This window comes from Indicator indicator, chromosome 1 (assembly GCF_027791375.1).
Source record: "Indicator indicator isolate 239-I01 chromosome 1, UM_Iind_1.1, whole genome shotgun sequence".
NCBI lineage: Eukaryota > Metazoa > Chordata > Aves > Piciformes > Indicatoridae > Indicator > Indicator indicator.
Window position 1 is genome coordinate 22,789,924 of NC_072010.1, and position 18,718 is coordinate 22,808,641.

Genomic DNA, 18,718 nt, shown 5'->3' on the forward strand with positions numbered 1-18,718 from the left:
ATGTGGTTTTTTGGTTTTTTGTTTTAAACCAGTGTTGATAATTGCCACCTGTTGAACTGAACCTCAGTGTTTCCTGAAGCTAGGGGATAAATCTGTGTTAATGGAAAGGAACAAGAACTTAGCTCTCATGTTAAAACTATCAGAACAGGCTAGGAAAGTGATTGATACCTCTGCTGACCAAATGAACATGTTGCAGTACTGTCTGCTCTATACTATATTGTGCTGTACAGTCTTATTGGAAAACTGTTGTGTTTATATGCCTCTCAGCCTTGTCACCTGGATTGAAAAGTGTATAAAGGAGTAAATAGAATACAGTAAAATGATCTGCTTTTGGAAAGTGTCGAGTGGGATCTCAGAGGGATCCTTCACAGTCCAATTTCTTTACTATCTGTAAGTAATACTTGAAAGGATAAGTAACACTGGTGATGAAAGAAGTTCATACAACAATTTGAGTTCCTAGAAATATAATGCTGAAAACTCTCTGAGTTCAAGTACTATTTTTTTATGGATGAGAGGGGTGGGGAACTCTTCATGAGAGCTAACTTCAAGCAAAGTTAGCTTGCTTCCCTTCTCTTCCTGAATCATTAAAAGGAGTATAGTTCAGAATAGGGATCTGGGTTGAGTATGCTTAATTTCTCTGGGAGTTTCCTTCTTTATATTGAATCCGAATGTCCTGTGTAAAGAATAATCACAAACATTTATTTTTATCAAAATGGTTCAGCTGGCAGTAGTACACATTCACAAAATTCTGTTATCTCAAGGTGAGTTAGGTGCTCTAAAAGATTAGGCTCTTAAATAAGAAAACAGTATTTGTGTGGGGAAATGTCACCATTTAGATCATACTGGATAACAACACAAGCTTTAAGTGTTTGGAAATAGTCATTAAAAATTGTTGTTGAGATCTGTTAGCTTTCAATAAGTGAAAACAAATGAAATATGTAAAGAGTTTATAGGAATTTTCCTTTAGTTAGTCTTGTTTCAGTTAAATGTTGAATATTCTCCAGTAGAATAACTTCCAAGAAATGTGTGTGAGATTAAGCATTTGCATGAGATGAAGATTGCTTCTAGTAGCTTAGGAAATTAATATTTCATAAGGAATAAGGAAATCTGGCAGGAATAATTTTTTAAAAGTTCCATGACAAAATAGGTAAATAATGATTTCCCTCTTGGACATGGAAAAAAATACATTCTTCCACATCTCTAACTTTTGAGATTTCCCAAAAGGTAAGTGTAAACCAAGACCACTTTTGACATCTATGATTTCATAGATAACAGTTCACAAAATTGATTGTCCATGGAAAATATTTGTTCTGCCTGTCTTAGCAGTACTGCAGAAATACTGGGAAAATGACAGCTGAAACCTAGCATATTTCCGTAAATAACTTGTATCCACATCTGACATACCCATTAAGGTGTAGCTATAAAGATTATATTTTCATATGTATTTACTTAGGTAAGTGTTTTCTAGCATAATCTCACTGCAGTCAATGTTCATCTCCATAGCCTTCTGATAGACTAGAAAAATATAGTAAGATAAATGGAATTTGCACAAATAGCTGTGTCCTATTGAAAAGCTTTGAACACATTTCCTTGACTCTTCCTGAACTTTTTCTTCAAGCTCCTGTGGACAATACCTTATTTTCACTCCTTCCATTCTCTTGCTAGCAAACATATCATTTCTATGGGAAATCTAATGGCTTGACAGTCTTCAAGTAGTACATTTGCTGACAGGCAAATTCTGTGTCAAGATTTCAGAGTAATAGTTCCATTAAACTATGTCACAAAGCATATGAAAGAAATCCATGAATGTCAATGAAGTGATAAGACATCGTTACTGTGCTAAACTTGAAAGAACAGATGTATAGCCCCCAGCAGAGGAAATCTTTGCCTGGCCTTGGGTTTGCTTAAACTAGGCTATAGCGAAAGAGTGATGCCTTTGTCATTAATGGAGATGACAGCAAATTGCTGTGGATTCTATATTTAGTGGAAGACAAGCTCTGAACTTACATGCAGAATGTGGGTGATGCTGTTTCTGCTGACAGTGTGAACCTGCAGGCTTAGGGAGCCAGGAGCATGAAGGTGATGTACTTGACATTCATGACTATGTAGTTGCTCATGATATCAGCTGGAAATGAGCCACTTTCAGCTGAGGTGTTTTGGGTGGTCTAAAGCACAGAGTGCTTGTTCTGACCTCTCATATCAAGTATGGCACAGCTGTTCTGAGGAAGTTCCACAGTTGTGTCAGAATAGTACAAGAGAGGAAGAAGGCAGAGACCGTAGAATTAGTTTTATCCTAAATAAAATTTAGGAGGGAATTTATGATTCTAAAGTTGTTGAGGAAATTAAGCATTTAAATACTGGGAAATACACACCTATAATGCTAATGACCTGATAGTTTATAATAAAAAGAAACATGCAGTGAATTTAAGGATGCTGCTTGAAAGAGATTGCTGAAATAGTGTAGTTTTGTAATTTGCTTCATTCCTTAAAATGTACCTAGCAGTCTAGAGTCTCTCTGAAGTACAAAACATTATAGTAATAAAATAGAAAATGCTTAATTTTTGACCTTGAAATGTGCTACAACCCTTAGAGGCACAGATACATTGCTGTAGATGAGTAAATTTGTAGGCAAAGGTAAGAAAGTATGCGTACAACATATATTGGATTCCTATGTTTTTTGAAAAGTATTTATATTGTAGGCCATCTGATTTGTGTACACATGAGCTTGAGAGTTCATGCTTAGTGCCCTTTCTTTGATCCTTTTTTCCCCGTGAATTCTCAGATTCAAAAGACAGCCTAGATTTTAATTCAAATACCTTGCATGCTACAAAGCTTTATGAGAAGTGTTAATCCCATAGAACATCTTTCAGTGCTTTCAGCTGAATTTCAAAGTCTACCACTTCCCCTTCAGTCACAGTGTAACTTAAAAGAAAAAAACAGTACATGTGAAAATATAATAGTAGAGAAAGATATGTAAATATGACTGCCACCTACAATGAAAATAGCAGCAGGAGATGCAGTAATGTGTAGGTAGTGTGTATAGTTACTGTGAATATTATGAAAAGACCTTCAAATCCTGCATGCATTTCCATGTTTGTATGATTCCATGACGGCTGTATATGATGACACTTTTTTAGATGTAAATGTGAAGTGAAAGAAGCCCTTTCTCCTTGCAGCTTACATTTCAAGACAGTATTTTACTTCTTCATGAAGGATAAATATTAAGATTCACTGAGACAAGAGAGCCACATTTACTAGTAGAGAAGTCTCATGAAGAAGAATTTGGAACAGGCTTTTTGGTGTTTGTCTTATTACTTCTGTAGGGGAACACTAAACTGTCTCAGAGGGAAAGCTTAAAAACGTTAAACTTTTTGTCAGGATCACTGGTATGAAATATATCTAATAATAAATTGTAATTAGATTATTTGAACCTCAATTTTTCATAAGCCCTGAAGTAAATAATATGAAATGCTGAATTGAAAATAGCATATCTAATTCTGTGAGAGGTGATCCCATATTCAGCACATTGTTACTGTTTATATGTTCAGTGCCATCCTCTTCCTTCAGCATGAGTTGATAGGAATATGTGTTCACCTTTTAGTACAGCCTTTTTCCTTTATTGTCATCTGAATCTGTTTTGTTGTGGTTACATACTAATATTAGTGTGTTTTTAACTAATTGAAATACCAGTGAAGTTGGTGGAATCTGCTTGAGTTTGTGCACCCAATTATTTGCTTTCATAAGTACTCAGCTATGCAGTTTTGCTGTATTAAAAGGATTTTTTTTTCTTTATGTGATACTGGACTTCTAGTAATGAATACTTATTTAGTCAGACTCTTCAGAATTTAAAGCAGCTCTCTTGGAAGAATCTGTCACCTGGTATGTTTCCTGTCTCATCATGTTGGTACCCACCACAGCACTATCAGCAAATTTCTATTACTACTTGTATACTTGTAGTATATTGTTCCAGTAGTATAAAGCCAAACTGCAGTCAGACTTCTTTCATACCTTGAACATTGTATTTTGGCTGCATGTCTTCCCACCAAATGATTTTGAGCTATCAATGTCATTCCAAAATCACCTGACTGAGTCTGGAAGGGTATTTGAAAGGATTTGTGTAACTGTCTTCCTTTTCTTTCAAACTTTTTTCTTTGGCAGGAATAATATTTTTAAAAGTAGAATTGTTTGAAATTATCAATAAGAACTGCTAGTGATACATATTTTTTTTTTCCCCGAGAGGCTTCCAGTAGAAGGTTGCAGTATTGTTTTAGCAAGGTTGCAAGTCATCACTTTCATTTCTAAGATACGCTTTATGGTATACTCTGTCTTATACGTACAGTTTTTATTTTGAAGTAGAGAAGTGTGTAGTTAATTTTTCTTTGGTATATATGAAGGCTGCTGGTATTTTTCCTGCAGTTGAATGTTCTGTTGAAACAGAAGCTGCTGCTTCTGTCTGGCTAAAGATTACATGCTCAGTTAATATTTTATTGGAATAGAGCGAGAAAGATGCATCAATGACTTTCCTAAGATGAAGAAATTCCCTTCAACATTAGACAAATTGTAGAGCCGCTTGAGTTGTATGGCCATTTTTAATTAGTCATCCTTCAAATTTTAATAGTAATATACTGCTTCCTTTCAAATTGCTCATTTCCTACAGTAGATTAAGAATGCATCTTTTGTTAAAAATGTAACCATCTGTAGAGCAGCTGTTGAAATATTTAAGTGTTTTCACTTGCAGCAAGCTTTACCATAATGGAAACTTACTTTCTTTTGTAGCATAAACCAGTTCTATCAGAGCGCATGATGTTCTATGGTCATACAGTTGGTTTGTAAAAGTTTTTTAGGACACTACTTACGTTACTATTCAGAAGTACTTTAACAATTAAATATTCAGAAATGCCTGTTTACATTTTATGAAGTTAATACACTAATCAGCAAGCAATTATTCCACAATGTTTATCTAAAAGTTCTGACCAGAAAAGTCTAGACTTTATATTTGTATAATTTTTATATTATTTTATTTTTATTTTATATTATTTTTATAAAAATAAGTGACTGAAGAGACAATTAAAGAGAGGAGCATATGGTTTTCATATGAACATTAAAAGATCTTGTCTGTTTTATTGGAACTCTTCATTTTCCAGGAGCAAAAGAAATAACTGCTGAATTAATACACATAGTTCTTGAGATGTCATAAAGTAAATCATTGGAGTTAAAGGACAGGTTACAAATACTCTGTTTATATCATTAGCATAATAGACCTTCAAAATAATTTTCTCCACTGATTAAACTGTCATTGCTAAAATTACTTGCTTTTGTGGTTTGTTTAAAACAAAAAGAAGTAAACGTAGGAGGTATGTGACTACTGTGGAGACAAGACATGAGTGTAAAAACACTCCTACATGTTACTGATGATGCATGTTGAGAATCCTGTGCACAATAGCTCTTGACTGAAGTAACTAAACTAGTTTGTGTTTCTTACATCCTTTCAAAAAATTAATATAACTTATACAGTTCTGTTAAAGAAGAGAAAGTACATCCCTGTCTGAACTGAGCAGCAGTAAGCTCCATAGGTCACAGAATCACAGAATTAATCAGGTTGGAAAAGACCTTTGAAATCTTCAAGTCCAACCTATCACCCAACACCATCTAATCAACTAAACCATAGCACTAAGTGCCATATCCAGTCTTATTTTAAACACTTCGAGGGATGGTGACTCCACCACCTCCCTGGGCAGCCCATTCCAATGGCCAATCACTCTTTCTGTGAAGAATTTCTTCCTAACATCCAGCCTAAACCTCCCCTGGCACAACCTGAGCTATGTTCTCTCGTTCTGTCACTGGTTGCCTGGGAGAAGAGACCAACCCCCACCTGACTACAACCTCCCTTCAGGTAGTTGTAGACTGCAATGAAGTCTCCCCTGAGCCTCCTCTTCTCCAGGCTAAACAACCCCAGCTCCCTCAGCTGCTCCTCACAGGGCTTGTGCTACAGATCCCCGACCACCTTTGTTGCCCTTCTCTGGACATGTTCCAACAACTCAACATCTTTCTTAAACTGATGAACCCAGAACTGGACACAGTACTCAAGGTGTGGCCTAACCAGTGCTGGGTACAGTGGCAGAATGACTTCCCTGCTCTTGCCAGTTCTTAACCCAGCATAGAGTGCTCCTGTCGAAGCCATGGGCTGCTAGCTTGGCCAGGAATTTGCTGTGGGGAATGGTGTCAAAGGCCTTGCTGAAGTCCAGGTAGACTACATCCACAGCCTTCCCCACATCCACCAGGTGGGTCACCTGGTCATAGAAGGAGATGAGGTTGGTCAGGCAGGACCTGCCCCTCCTAAATCTGTGCTGGCTGGGTCTGATCCCTTGGCCATCCTGTAGGTGCTGTGTGATTGCACTCAAGATGACCTGCTCCATAGTCTTGCCTGGCACTGAGGTCAGGCTGACAGGACGCAGCTCTGGTGAGACCCCACCTGGAGTACTGTGTCCAGTTCTGGAGCCCCTATTAAAAGAGGGATCTGGACATGCTGGAACATGTCCAGAGAAGGGCCACCAGGATGATCAGAGGGCTGGAGCACCTCTCCTATGAGACTGAAAAAGTTGGGGCTGTTCAGTCTGGAGAAAAGAAGGCTCTGAGGTGACCTTCTTGTGCCCTTCCAGTATCTGAAGGGTGCCTGCAAGAAAGCTGGGGAGGGACTTTTTAGGCTATCAGGTAGTGACAGGACTAGGGGGAATGGAATAAAGCTGATAGTGGGGAGATTCAGGCTGGACGTGAGGAAGTTCTTCCCCATGAGAGTGGTGAGAGCCTGGAATGGGTTGTCCAGGGAGGTGATTGAGGCTCCATTCCTGGAGGTGTTTAAGGCCAGGCTGGATGAGGCTCTGGCCATCCTGATGTAGTGTGAGGTGTCCCTGGCCATGGCAGGGGGGTTGGAACTAGATGATCCTTGTGGTCCCTTCCAACCCTGACTGAATCTATGATTCTAATTCCCTGGCTCCTCCTTCTGGCCCTTCTTGTGGATGGGCATCACATTGGCCAGCTTCCAGTCATCTGGGACCTCACCAGCAAGCCAGGACTGTTGAAAAATGATGGAGAGTGGTTTAGTGAGCTTGTTTGCCAGCTTGCTTATTACCCTAGGATGGATCCCATCTGGTCCCATAGACTTGTGGGGATCCAAGTGGCTCAGCATGTCTCTAACTGCTTCCTCCTGGATTACAGGGTGTGGTAGTTTGAGGGGCACTATACTGCTCCCTGTTTCCATCTGCTAGGTGCCCTCCTTTGTATTAATCTGAATGCCTCCTCTACTAGTAACATTGGGAGTTTTCTGAAGGAGAATCTTTCTCAATGTGGAAATTTGTCTTGGCATTCTAAATTTATTTATAACTGAGCATATCTGAGAACTGTGTACAATGACTCTTGAACAACCTAAACTACTTTTTGGTAACTAAAATGTATATCCTTATTTTTTCCCCACTGATGGACTTTGAGAAGCTGAGCTTCTGGCCTTTCAGTTGGGTTGCCTGTCTAATGTTGGGGGTGAACATCAATTGATAAAACAAATTTAAATTTGAAAATCTCAGCATGAATACCTAGCAGACTTTATATTCAGGGAGGTTACCTATCTTTGCATAGCAAATAGATCTTTTGGAGGGTGATTTTTGAATATAGTAATTATGGGAAAGTAGGTAATTTATCTCCTGAAATTGTTAAAAGTAGCATTTTGTGTTTCACTTGTTTGAGTGCTGTAGTTACTAGAGACCTAACTCCAATACTCATTCATAGCTGTGCGGTTTCTTTTAGTAAAAGATACACATAATTAGGTGATGTCATAGTTTGGCAAACTCCTTTTGCTGCTCATGTAACTTATGTAAACATCTGCTTATGTAGTCATTAATATTTTGTCTTTTTGCAGTTTACTAAACTTTCTTCTAGACACGGCATTAATTTTTATCTCCCCCTTTCATTCTAATTCTCTATGTAGGTCAGAAGTGTCTAAGTCTTTTCTGAACTAAGAGAAATTTTTTGGGAAAATGTGTCTGTTCAGTCTTGTTCTTAATGTTTTACCTCTTAAGTCTTCCTATGGATGCAGCAATCCTTAAGTGTCTCACCTGCTCAGCACAGTATTGATAGCAAAGGCTGTTTTTTCCAAATTGCTGTTTTAATTTATGTATTACAAAGATTTGATCAAGAATCTTCTTGTATTTCTTTAAGGAATGTCACTGTCAGCAGGATCTTCTCCTCTTCATTCCCCCAAAATAACTCCTCATACATCTCCTGCTCCTCGAAGAAGAAGTCATACTCCTAACCCAGCAAACTATATGGTGCCTACTAGTGCCTCTGCTTCTGTTGCTAATGCTGTCTCTCAGCCTCCATCTACTGGCCAGGTGATCCAGAAGGAAACAGTGGGTGGAACAACCTACTTCTACACTGATACAACTCCAGCACCTGTCACAGGAATGGTATGTTTGCCTTCAATACAGAAGTGCATGGAGTTCCTAAATGCTGAATTAATTGCTGCTAGAGAGATTATTCTCTGAAACCTTTATTCTGTAAGAAGATTTAGCCTTTTAATTGTTCTCCAAAATCACTGAAATTTAAGGACCAGAGAATTTTGTGTTTTGTTTTTCTTTTTACTTCTGTGTAGAGGTTTGGGTTGGGATTTATTTTTTTGTTTTTGTTTTTTTTTTTTTTACAACTATAGAAAGAAAGTATGTGTATGTCAGTGAATACATAAATAATGAGAAAACATCAAAAATGTAGATTGTGAATTGTTTTTTGGGTTTTGGGGTTTTTTTGTGTTTGGAGTTTTTGGGGGAATTGTTTGTGTCTTTATTTTTTTTCTGATGGGTTAAGTAACACAGTGGAGGGGAAAAGACAGTTACAAAAATGTTAATATAACCTATGTATATACATACACAAACTCTTGAAATCATGATTAGTGAATACCACTGCACTGTGTCTGACAGCCTATTTGTGGCATGTACTGTGTGTGAAGACTTCGTAGTTCAGTAGTTCAAACTAAAAGGATGACAAAACTGTTTCTCCTATCCTTAATGATTTTAAACTTCTTAAAATGATGTTTTTGTTTTTGTTTTTTTTTTGTTTTCAGGTATTTCCAAACTACCACATTTACCATCCAGCTGCACCTCATGTTGCTTATATGCAGCCAAAAGCAAATGCACCTTCCTTCTTCATGGCAGATGAGCTCAGACAGGTAAAAATTAAAGAGAATTTAAAGGAAAATTGCATATCTTGGCAAAAACTAGAAAACTGCAAACAGTAGAAGAGAAATATCTGTTCAAAATCTGTGCAGCCACTCTTCCCTGTGGAGAATTAAGAAAATAAAGTTCTGTAATGGATCAAGTACAAGAGACAGTGAGGGTGGGTTTCAACATGTGTGACTGCAATTTAATTTACCTGTCATGATTTACTATTCAGCTATGTATTCTTACTTCTTATGTATTGCTTTGGTGTGCATGAGTTCATTTTTGTAGCATGCCTTTAAGCTGTAATCCTATCCAGTTTTTAAATCTTTCACTGAAATGAAAGTACATGCATGTGTTAAAGCCCATCTCTGAGGGCTGTCTGTGACTTGTTTTAGCTTTAGTGTAGTAGATGCCTCCGTCAGTGCTAAGTCTAGGTAATGTTTTCTGCAATTGCTTCCTTCCAAGAATTTATTGTCATTAATGTTTTCAAGCTCATGGTTTTTTCCCCACCCCTGCTCCACCCCAGTCACTTTTGTCAACTCCCTATTTTAGTACTAGTAACTGATACTTAAAATCCAACGTGCTGTTAACCTACCAAAAAAGATGACCTGAATTGTGTTCAAAACTGGATTTCCTTTATTCTTCAGGAACTGATCAACAGACACTTAATAACTATGGCCCAGATTGATCAGGCTGATGTTCCTGGTGAGTGTTTCTTACAAACTAAACTGTTATCATACAGTCATGCAGCCAAGCATGTTCAACAGTATTGACAACATCTTGCAAAAAACACCTCTTTTTAATTTTCTGTGAAGTCTTTAATCATTAGCCTTGGCTGTGGATAACTAGATACAAATTAGTCCAGAAATAAAACATTTTATTTTTTGCTTTTGTTCTCTTTTTTTCTGTAATTGTCTTCCAATCTTAATGGATGGGAATACTTAAAACTGAGAAAGGAAAAATTACTAAGGCAAAAAAGCCTCATTAAGAACAGTATTGTATGACTTTGTATGAGTTAGATATTACTTTAAAGGATGTGTATACTTACAAAAGGTGTATATAAACTAGCAAATTTGGTTTTAAAGTGATTTGAGTGGTATATCAGAGAAGGCTTTGTATTAGTTGTCAGGTGAGAGAAGCATGTACCATTCGTTGTCATTTGGCTTTTGGAGACTATACAGTTGATTGTTCAACTCGATTTAAACTTTGCCTCTTTTTTTTGGTTGCAGTACCCTTCTCAAATATGTGATTATTATGATAAAAAATGCAATCTAGTTTGCTAATCTAGATGAAGTATAAGTACATTTCTTCTTACAAGGGTAAGCTTAGTCTGATTTGTAAACCTTCAGCGCCTCACTCTGTTTTCTAAACCAGCATGTTAAAACATGCAAGACTCAGATTTACAGTTTTTTTTTTTTGTGATGAAAACAGTGGTAGGAAGCCTGTATGGAAATTGGTGCTTATTTATGAATCTGTGCAGGAAACAAAGCACCAAAAAAGGTCATTCAGAAGAGTGAACTTTTAAGGCAAATGAGAAAATGGCTGATGGGGCTGTGCATCTATACTGTTGATTTTTACCTGGTACAAACATTTTTTCCAAAGACAGTTATTTTTGCTGCCAGGAATCTATATAATGGTATTAAAGAAAAGGAGTGATTTTTAACTTTACATGCACCTACAAGATGGTACAAAAAATTGATGTATTAATGACAGTAATTTTAATCTTCTCTGCTACTGTAACAACTTTCTCCAAGTCAACTGACACCTAATATGTTTCTTTGTATAAACTGATTTTAGCAGTTCCTGCGGAAGTGGACAGCTACCACAGTCTCTTTCCTTTGGAACCACTGCCACCACCCAATAGGATACAGAAAACAAGCAACTTTGGGTATATTACATCATGCTACAAAGCTGTAAATAGTAAAGATGATCTGCCCTATTGCCTTCGGAGGATACATGGTGAGAAAAATTGAGCTGTCTCAGTAGAACTCTCATTCCTAAGCACGGGAGTCATATTTTAATATCTGGTTACTTTCCAGTAGTTTTAGAAGGAATGTTAAAAAATGATCCCCCTAACATTGAATTTTAAACACATTTCTTCTTTTCCAGGTTTTCGTCTTGTTAACACGAAGTGCATGGTACTGGTTGACATGTGGAAAAAAATTCAGCACTCAAATATAGTCACTTTGCGTGAAGTGTTTACCACAAAAGCATTTGGAGAACATTGTAAGCTTTTTGTGTTTTTCCCAACTAATGTGCTGAGATCTTTTTTTTTTTTTTTCCTAAATATGCTTGAGTTAGTAATTGTCACATGTTTCTATTTTTAAGCTCTTGTGTTTGCATATGATTTTCATGCTGGAGGTGAGACTATGATGAGCAGACACTTCAATGACCCTAGTGCTGATGCTTATTTCACAAAACGAAAATGGGGTAAGAAAAACACAATATAATGCAGTGCTTCTGTAAACTATTTCCACTATTTAAGCACTAAACAGCTGGTCAAAAATAATCATTCAACAAGTTATTTTTTTTAGCTCATCAGTTCTGTCTTATCATAAGCTGATTGAGATCAGAGGACTCCACTTATATTCAGAAATTTTAGAAATACGAGAGGTTTTTTTTGTTTGTGGTTTGGTTTTGTTTTGTTTTTAAATGACAGAAAATTGTAACTAGTTAATGGAGATGTTTCCAAAACTGTAAAACAGGTATGCTACATCAATTTGATGTTTGCTGATCAGCTGCCCTCAGCTATTAGGTTGACATGGAAAACTTGTCTGACTGGTAGATCAGAGAATAATGGATTGGTCGTATGTGAATGCAATTCAAAGGCTGGTAGATCCCTCATATATTAATTCTCACTGTCTTTGCACTGAGCTGGCTGGTATAAGTGAGGTTGGAACTTCAGTTCCACCACTGGTTTTGGTTGTAGTATCTCAGACAAAGGAAACCCTAGTTTGGTTCTTGTACTCTGTAGCAAGTCAAAGAATGTAATTACAAACTCACTGAGCCTTATGTGAAACTAATTTGGTAAGATAAATCTGAAACAACTACTGTCAGGTTAATGACTATTATGGGCAGCAGGGTGAAGCTTCTGAGTGTCTCCCCACCCATGGTTTTCAATTTCCATGTAAATTAGCCCTTGTTATGTTTTTATACTTTTCTGGAATATCATAAAGGAATGATGTTTGCTCTAGATAAAATACTAGAAGATATAATGAAATCCTTTGGGACACACTCTTTTGCCATATTGGAAAGAATTAAGTTGCTCCTAATAAAGGGCAGTCATGTCTCATTGATCTGTTAAAGTCCTTTTGAAGGAAGATCCAGTAAATAAGATCTTGGGGTTTCTATGAAGTCCATCAGAGTCTCTAAAAGGAACTAAGTGACCATGACATACAAGAGAAAGCCCTCAGGTTAACAACTGCTTAGAAGAACCAGAGTGAGCAGTTGGTTTTGACAGGGATATCACTCATGGGGGTCTCATAAGAATATGTGCTGGGAACTGTTTCTTAATCCATTTACTTGTTTGCACTGAAGATAAATGATGGTCTGTCAAAGTTTGCTGATAATACCAAATTATTTGGAGCGTGAAAAACAAAGACCAATTGTGCTGGAATGGAGAAGGATCCTTACAAGAATGGGGACTCTTGGCAATAATAGAATCACAGAATGGTTTTGGTAGGAGAAGACCTTTAGGATCGAGACCAACCATTATCTAACTCTACCAAGTCTGGTGCTAAACCATGTCCCTTAGCACCACGTCTGTGCGTCTTTTAAGCATCTCCAGGGATGGAGATTCAACTGTCTTGCTGGGGAGCCTATTCCGCTGTAATCTAGCAGGTGATGTAAAGTAAACCAAAGTGATCGAGGAAAGCGTAACTACAACTTTAAAAGTAAAATGATGGCTTCTGTTGTGGCTCTTAACTATAGCACCAGACCTATTATTGAGTGCTAAGTACGTTAAAGAAAAAATTGTCCTCTTGCTGAATGCTAGTAAATACGAAATGGCTTACTCCAGATTATTAAGAAAAAAAACAATGAAACAGAAGATTTATTCAAGATGTGGGTGCATCATAGACTCAGCCTCCTTACACATTTTGAAGGATGTAGAAGAGCAGCAAAGAAGTTGAGAAAGGATGACAGGGACAATCCAGGGCATGGTATAGCTTCTGTGCAAAGAACTGCAAAGTGGAATAGTGATTTTCATGGTCGAGGATGGACAGGATTATGAGGAGGTTAGAAATGACTGGAATGTGGTAGGTGTCTGAAAGATCATCAGGGATTAAAAAAAATTACTATGCAACAGTAGTTTGCTATTTCTTCCGGCCTAAAATTGTTAAATGAAACTAGCCAGGTAGCAAATTCAAAACCTGTGTAAAAATAGTTTAGCCATGGAACATTGTCAGATATTATTGTGGATGGCTTCAAGAGGAAAGTGGGCTTGCTCATGAAGGAGAGATACATGAGGTCTGGTAACTGCAAAAACACTATCTCTGGGGAGTTCCAAGTTGCAAATTGTTAGAGGCTACTAGAACCTGCTATTAGTTTACATTCATATGCTCAGGTATCCGTTACAAACTACTGTTCTGATTTTAGTGTATGGGTCTTTGAAAGAGGCTAGTGGGCTATCTGGACCATTTATTTGATCTACTACAACTTCCTTCTGTGGGCAAGGATGGTTTCTGAAAGTGAAAATAAGACATCAATTTCTGTTTAGCCAATCCAAAGTGTTACTTAACTAAAATGAACTATTGTGCCAGAATGTACAGATATATAAGGGAAAAAACTCTCCTGCTGGCAGCACTTTTCATTATTTGCTCTTCTAGTCTTTTTATTGGATAAATTAGGAAAAAAGTTACCTGAAATTCCCAAAATTTGCCAAATCTTTCTACACATATTTCTTTGGCCTTTCTTTTTTTTTTTATAACTGCTGCTTTCTTAGTCTAGTCCTCAGTAGAAGGAGCAATTTAAGAACGAAAAATAAGATTGCATACCTATAACTTGATTTCTGAGAATTACCTGCCTTCACGGATCCTTTCTCCATCCCCTCACAGAGTTTCTTGGCCGTCTGCCTGCCTAGAGGAGACTCCCAAGAGAAGCAGGGGAATGGATGGAAGTTGGGTACTCTGCAGCATGAGGCCCAGATTAGTACAATTGCTTTTAAAGATTTTAGGAGGCACAACACTGTGAACCTGATCAGTGAACTCAGAGAATTTGATTTCAGGTATGCAACCTTATTTATGTTGAACACTCCAGTTGGCAAGATGCGACTTTGACAGTTAAAAGATGAGGATTATGTTTTACATAGCTGTCTTGCATGTCACTGGTGTCAGTGTGGTCAATCTTGAGTTTTTCTTTTTGCCATGTTATTCACAGACTTCTGTTACTTCTGAATGTTACAAAATTTATTGCTTGTGTTCTTTTATGCAATGAAATAGCCTCTTCAAGTGCTACAGTGTGATAATCCAATGTTTTATTTTACTGAGTTTGCTCAAGTTTTAGAATCAAGAGGCTGACTTAATTCTTACTCAGAGCACATTTATTATAAAAGTTCCTTTTGTTCAGGTCTCCTTCATGTTTTCTCAATACACTTCTTTAATAGAAATGTAAAGTCTGTTAAGGAATTTGTGGTTTTCTTCCACTTTTCTGGTATTTTGTAACTTCAGATTTTAGCATGTTAGTGCATTTAGCTCCAGAGAAATTGTTCTCTAAATGAGCAAGTTAACCCAAAAGTACTGAAATACTGTTCTCAACAGTCCAATAATTTAATGGAAAACCACATTCTGAATGTATTTACTTTACAATTGTCATCTAGAAAATTCTGGTGAGTTGACAATAACTATCCACTGCTACCAGTAAGATTTTTTTTTTTTCTTTGTCCTGGTGAGTTTTTGTGGTTGACAGAGATAAGAATGCCTTTGATATATCCTTCAGTATGTTTATTAAAAAGTCTCTGAGCAATTAAATGTGTACATACTTAGTAGTAGTTTTCAGCACCACAGATTCTGCTTTTCAGCAAACAAGTACTTTATATTGAAGATAAGCAAGTCTCCTGGACCTTGTTTTCCTAGTAGCAGTATGTAATGCACAAAAATGAACTTCACTGCTGACTTGAAGTTTTGCATCCCCAGTTTCTGAATATTTTTTCATAAAGTACCCCTTTCATGGAAAAAGAAATTGTGTACTTAGGCTGTGATGAGGAAAAAGAATATAGGAGTATATATAGTCAACCTGCTGTGGAGGACAAAATATGTGACTAATAATTATCCTGAAATACCTTTGCCTAAAGCTGCAACTTTTTCAAAGTAAGTTCATGTTTCCAACATCTTTAGATTTTTTACAAAAGGTAGTGCTGCCACCGGCAGTTCAGAACCCTTGTGCATATTGAAAAGTGGGGAATGTAAACCAAAGCCCAGGTGTCTCTGGAGAAGGAGGAAAAATGAAAGCTACTGCATTTATCTTACTTTCAGTACTTTAAACACTGGAGCACCAAGGAAACACTGAACAATTCACAGTTCTCAGTGTAAAAGACTGAGAAGTTCAATTTAATGAGCAGCTTAATCTTTCATTTGGCTTCTGATAACTCTTTTCATAACTGTCCAAGCACTGCAGCTTATTTAGCATGCTTTCTGACAGCATTCCTGATGATGAAACAGGTCCTACTGCCAGTGGTCTCAGCTCCTCTTCCCACCTCAAGAGTCTCCCTGGCTTTTTCCTTACTCTGAGGTATTCAACATTTTTTTTTTTTAACAAACAACAACAACAAAAAAAGTGTACACACCACCCCAGTGTGGAGGGCACACTTATTTGATTGAGAACATCATACCACAGAACCAAATATAAATTAAAGGGACTGATAATTTTTATGCTTTCTACTGTGTTCAGCACTGCTTGGGAAGCTTTCACCTGTATTGTTTTACCTGAAGGGCAAGCTTTTGGGTCTCGTATCATTGGAGGTACTGATCAAATGCCATCTGTGGCAGGCCAGATGTGCCGCATGGGAAGGATATTGTAGTTGGCATTGCATCACATTCAACTGCTTTTAATTTGCATTGTTTTGAATAGATAGATACATAGAGGGCATTTTAAAACTGATTCTTCTGGTGTTTGAGCTTGTAGCTTCAGTGTATGATAATATGGGGTGCAGCCAGTCTGAAGCAACAGCCTAGGTTTGGTTGTAGCTTCAAGCAAGTCTTTCCAGTAGTAAAAAGTTGTGTTTGATTGAGATTTTGTGGTAGAGAAGGAGAAGCTGTGTTGAACTCTGATCTTTCAGCTTTCCAACATATGTTGAATATTCTCTTGGTTACATTGCTTTTATCTGGAAATCAAAGGGCAAGTGTGGTTTTTAAGCTGTGTACAGAAAAGTAACTCCCAAGTTTTGGCTTTTCTCTCTTTTGGGATATATAGCAACAGGTCTGTTCTAGAAGGCCATATGTATTTCATACAGATGTAACTTTTATCTTACATTCTCCATACACATTCCTGTCAAATATATCATGCATGTTGCTGTTTATTAATTATAAAATATATTCTACAGCAAGAAGTAACTAGAGAAAGAGCCTTGACTAATAAAAGAGATTATATCTCCTTAACATAATTTTTATTAGGCTGAAGAGAGAATCATGAGGGGAAGAAAGTTTGCTACGTGAGACTTGTGGTATGCTGGTTTGTGGGAAGTGATTTGCATAGTGATTCATCAGGAGGCCAGAAAAAACAAAGAACATTTCGTTATATTCAGCCTTCAGTAGACATGCCAGGCTTATTGCTGTTCTAAGGAGTTAGTGTCTTGATCTTTATAATCTAAACCAAAGCACCTTAAGCCTGAAAAATTGACTAAGGCTTTAAAAAAAAAAAAAAAAAAAATTACAGCTGAGAACATTCCCAGCCCATAACCTCCAAATCAGTAAAATTTTAAGTAAAAATTTTTCAGTTATATCCTTCGTCTTTATTTTTTTTTCTCGCATATATTTCTGTGTGTTTGTGCATACACATCCAAGCATGAATGTGAACACAAATTTATTTGGAGTAAATGCACAGATTTTGGTAAATTTATATAGAGAGAGGAAAAAGCCACCAAAAAAAACTCAATAAACAAATGTTTGGAGGAGAGGAGTTCAGTCAGTTTATGACTGAATTGGATGCTTACATGATTTTACTGAATATTGATGATATTACTGGTCTCAAAAATGAAATGTCTATCGTATTTTCTACATGATACACAGTGTCTTATTCTAGATATGTTTTCTTTCTCAAAGTAACATTTGTTATCTATAGCTTTATTTTTTTCATCTCTGGGTCAATATTGGTTAATTTGAGTGTGTGTTTGTGAAGAGTTAGTTTTGCTTTTGAAAGGAGGACTGCAAATCCATTTAGAAGGGGATGTGATGCATTACATTGATATGGCCCATTGAACAGGGTCATGCAGTAATGACTTGTTAGGGAGTTGGCTCACAGCAGAACCTACATTAAGTTGTGTTCAGTGATGTTTAGTCACCAGATCTTCCAGTCTGATTTGCCCGTGTAATCTGAAAGTAGCTTGTGATTGTTTGGTTTTGTTTTATTTTTTTCTTACCAGATGACAGAGAGTATTTAATTCGTAAATCTCTCTACAGTAAAGGAGGTAAAATGGGACCTGTTGCAGCTGTTGTGGTACATGGTCATCGTTTCAAAATACTGACTTTTTTACTCCTGCATATTTTGCTGTACCTCCTCCTTTCAGCACTTTCCAGCTAGTGCTCTTTTTGTAATGTTTATTCATCTTAAACTTTAAAAATCAACATGGTTTTCCTGAATTTGAGAGTGAAAATAATGAATTGCCAGCATTTTAAAATACAATGTCCTTCAAAAAAAACACAAACTAAACCAAAAAATCCAAAGAAATCCCAACAAATCCATCCCAAACCAACCATGAAAACACAGCAGATGTCTTTCAATGACTTTTATGAGTTTGATAAAAGAAATATGAATGCTAATTGTATAATTCAAAGTGTTTTGATTTAAATTTTGTGCAGTAGCCTTCAACTGATGCTTACAATGTTTTCCTCCTTAGGTCAGCATGATGGACCTCTACCACGGCAGCATGCTGGATTGCTTCCAGAGTCTTTGATATGGGCATATATTGTGCAGCTCAGCTCTGCGTTACGAACCATTCATACGGCAGGACTGGCATGTCGAGTTATGGATCCAACAAAGATTCTTGTAACAGGCAAAACAAGGTGATGAAAGCATCCACTCTCACTGTGGTCTCTATTCATGGTAGCTGCTGACTGTGCACCTGTTACAGAAATAGAGTCTAACTAGAATGTTCTGTTATTTTTAACTGTCATGAGACAGTGTACTAAAACTTGTGTTTTTAAGGAAGTTATTGTAAAACATATTTTGGGGAGATTTGTGCATTATCTTCAAAGTATTGTTCAGATCCACTACAAATAAATTAGAAATCCCTTGATACATTTGTATACTCAAGACTGTCTGTTGCATCTTACCACATAGCATTTTCTGCTTCCTAGTAATAT

General features: G+C 37.0%; 1 protein-coding gene across 1 annotated transcript in view; it reads left to right on the plus strand.

Moving 5' to 3' along the window:
* The window catches only part of PAN3 (poly(A) specific ribonuclease subunit PAN3), a 78,684-nt gene that overhangs the window by 46,261 nt on the left and 13,705 nt on the right, over positions 1-18,718 (plus strand). The window contains 7 exon segments of the mRNA XM_054381098.1: positions 8,209-8,456; positions 9,107-9,211; positions 9,851-9,914; positions 11,001-11,162; positions 11,313-11,429; positions 11,532-11,633; positions 18,253-18,418. Coding sequence (XP_054237073.1) covers positions 8,209-8,456; positions 9,107-9,211; positions 9,851-9,914; positions 11,001-11,162; positions 11,313-11,429; positions 11,532-11,633; positions 18,253-18,418 — 964 coding nt within the window.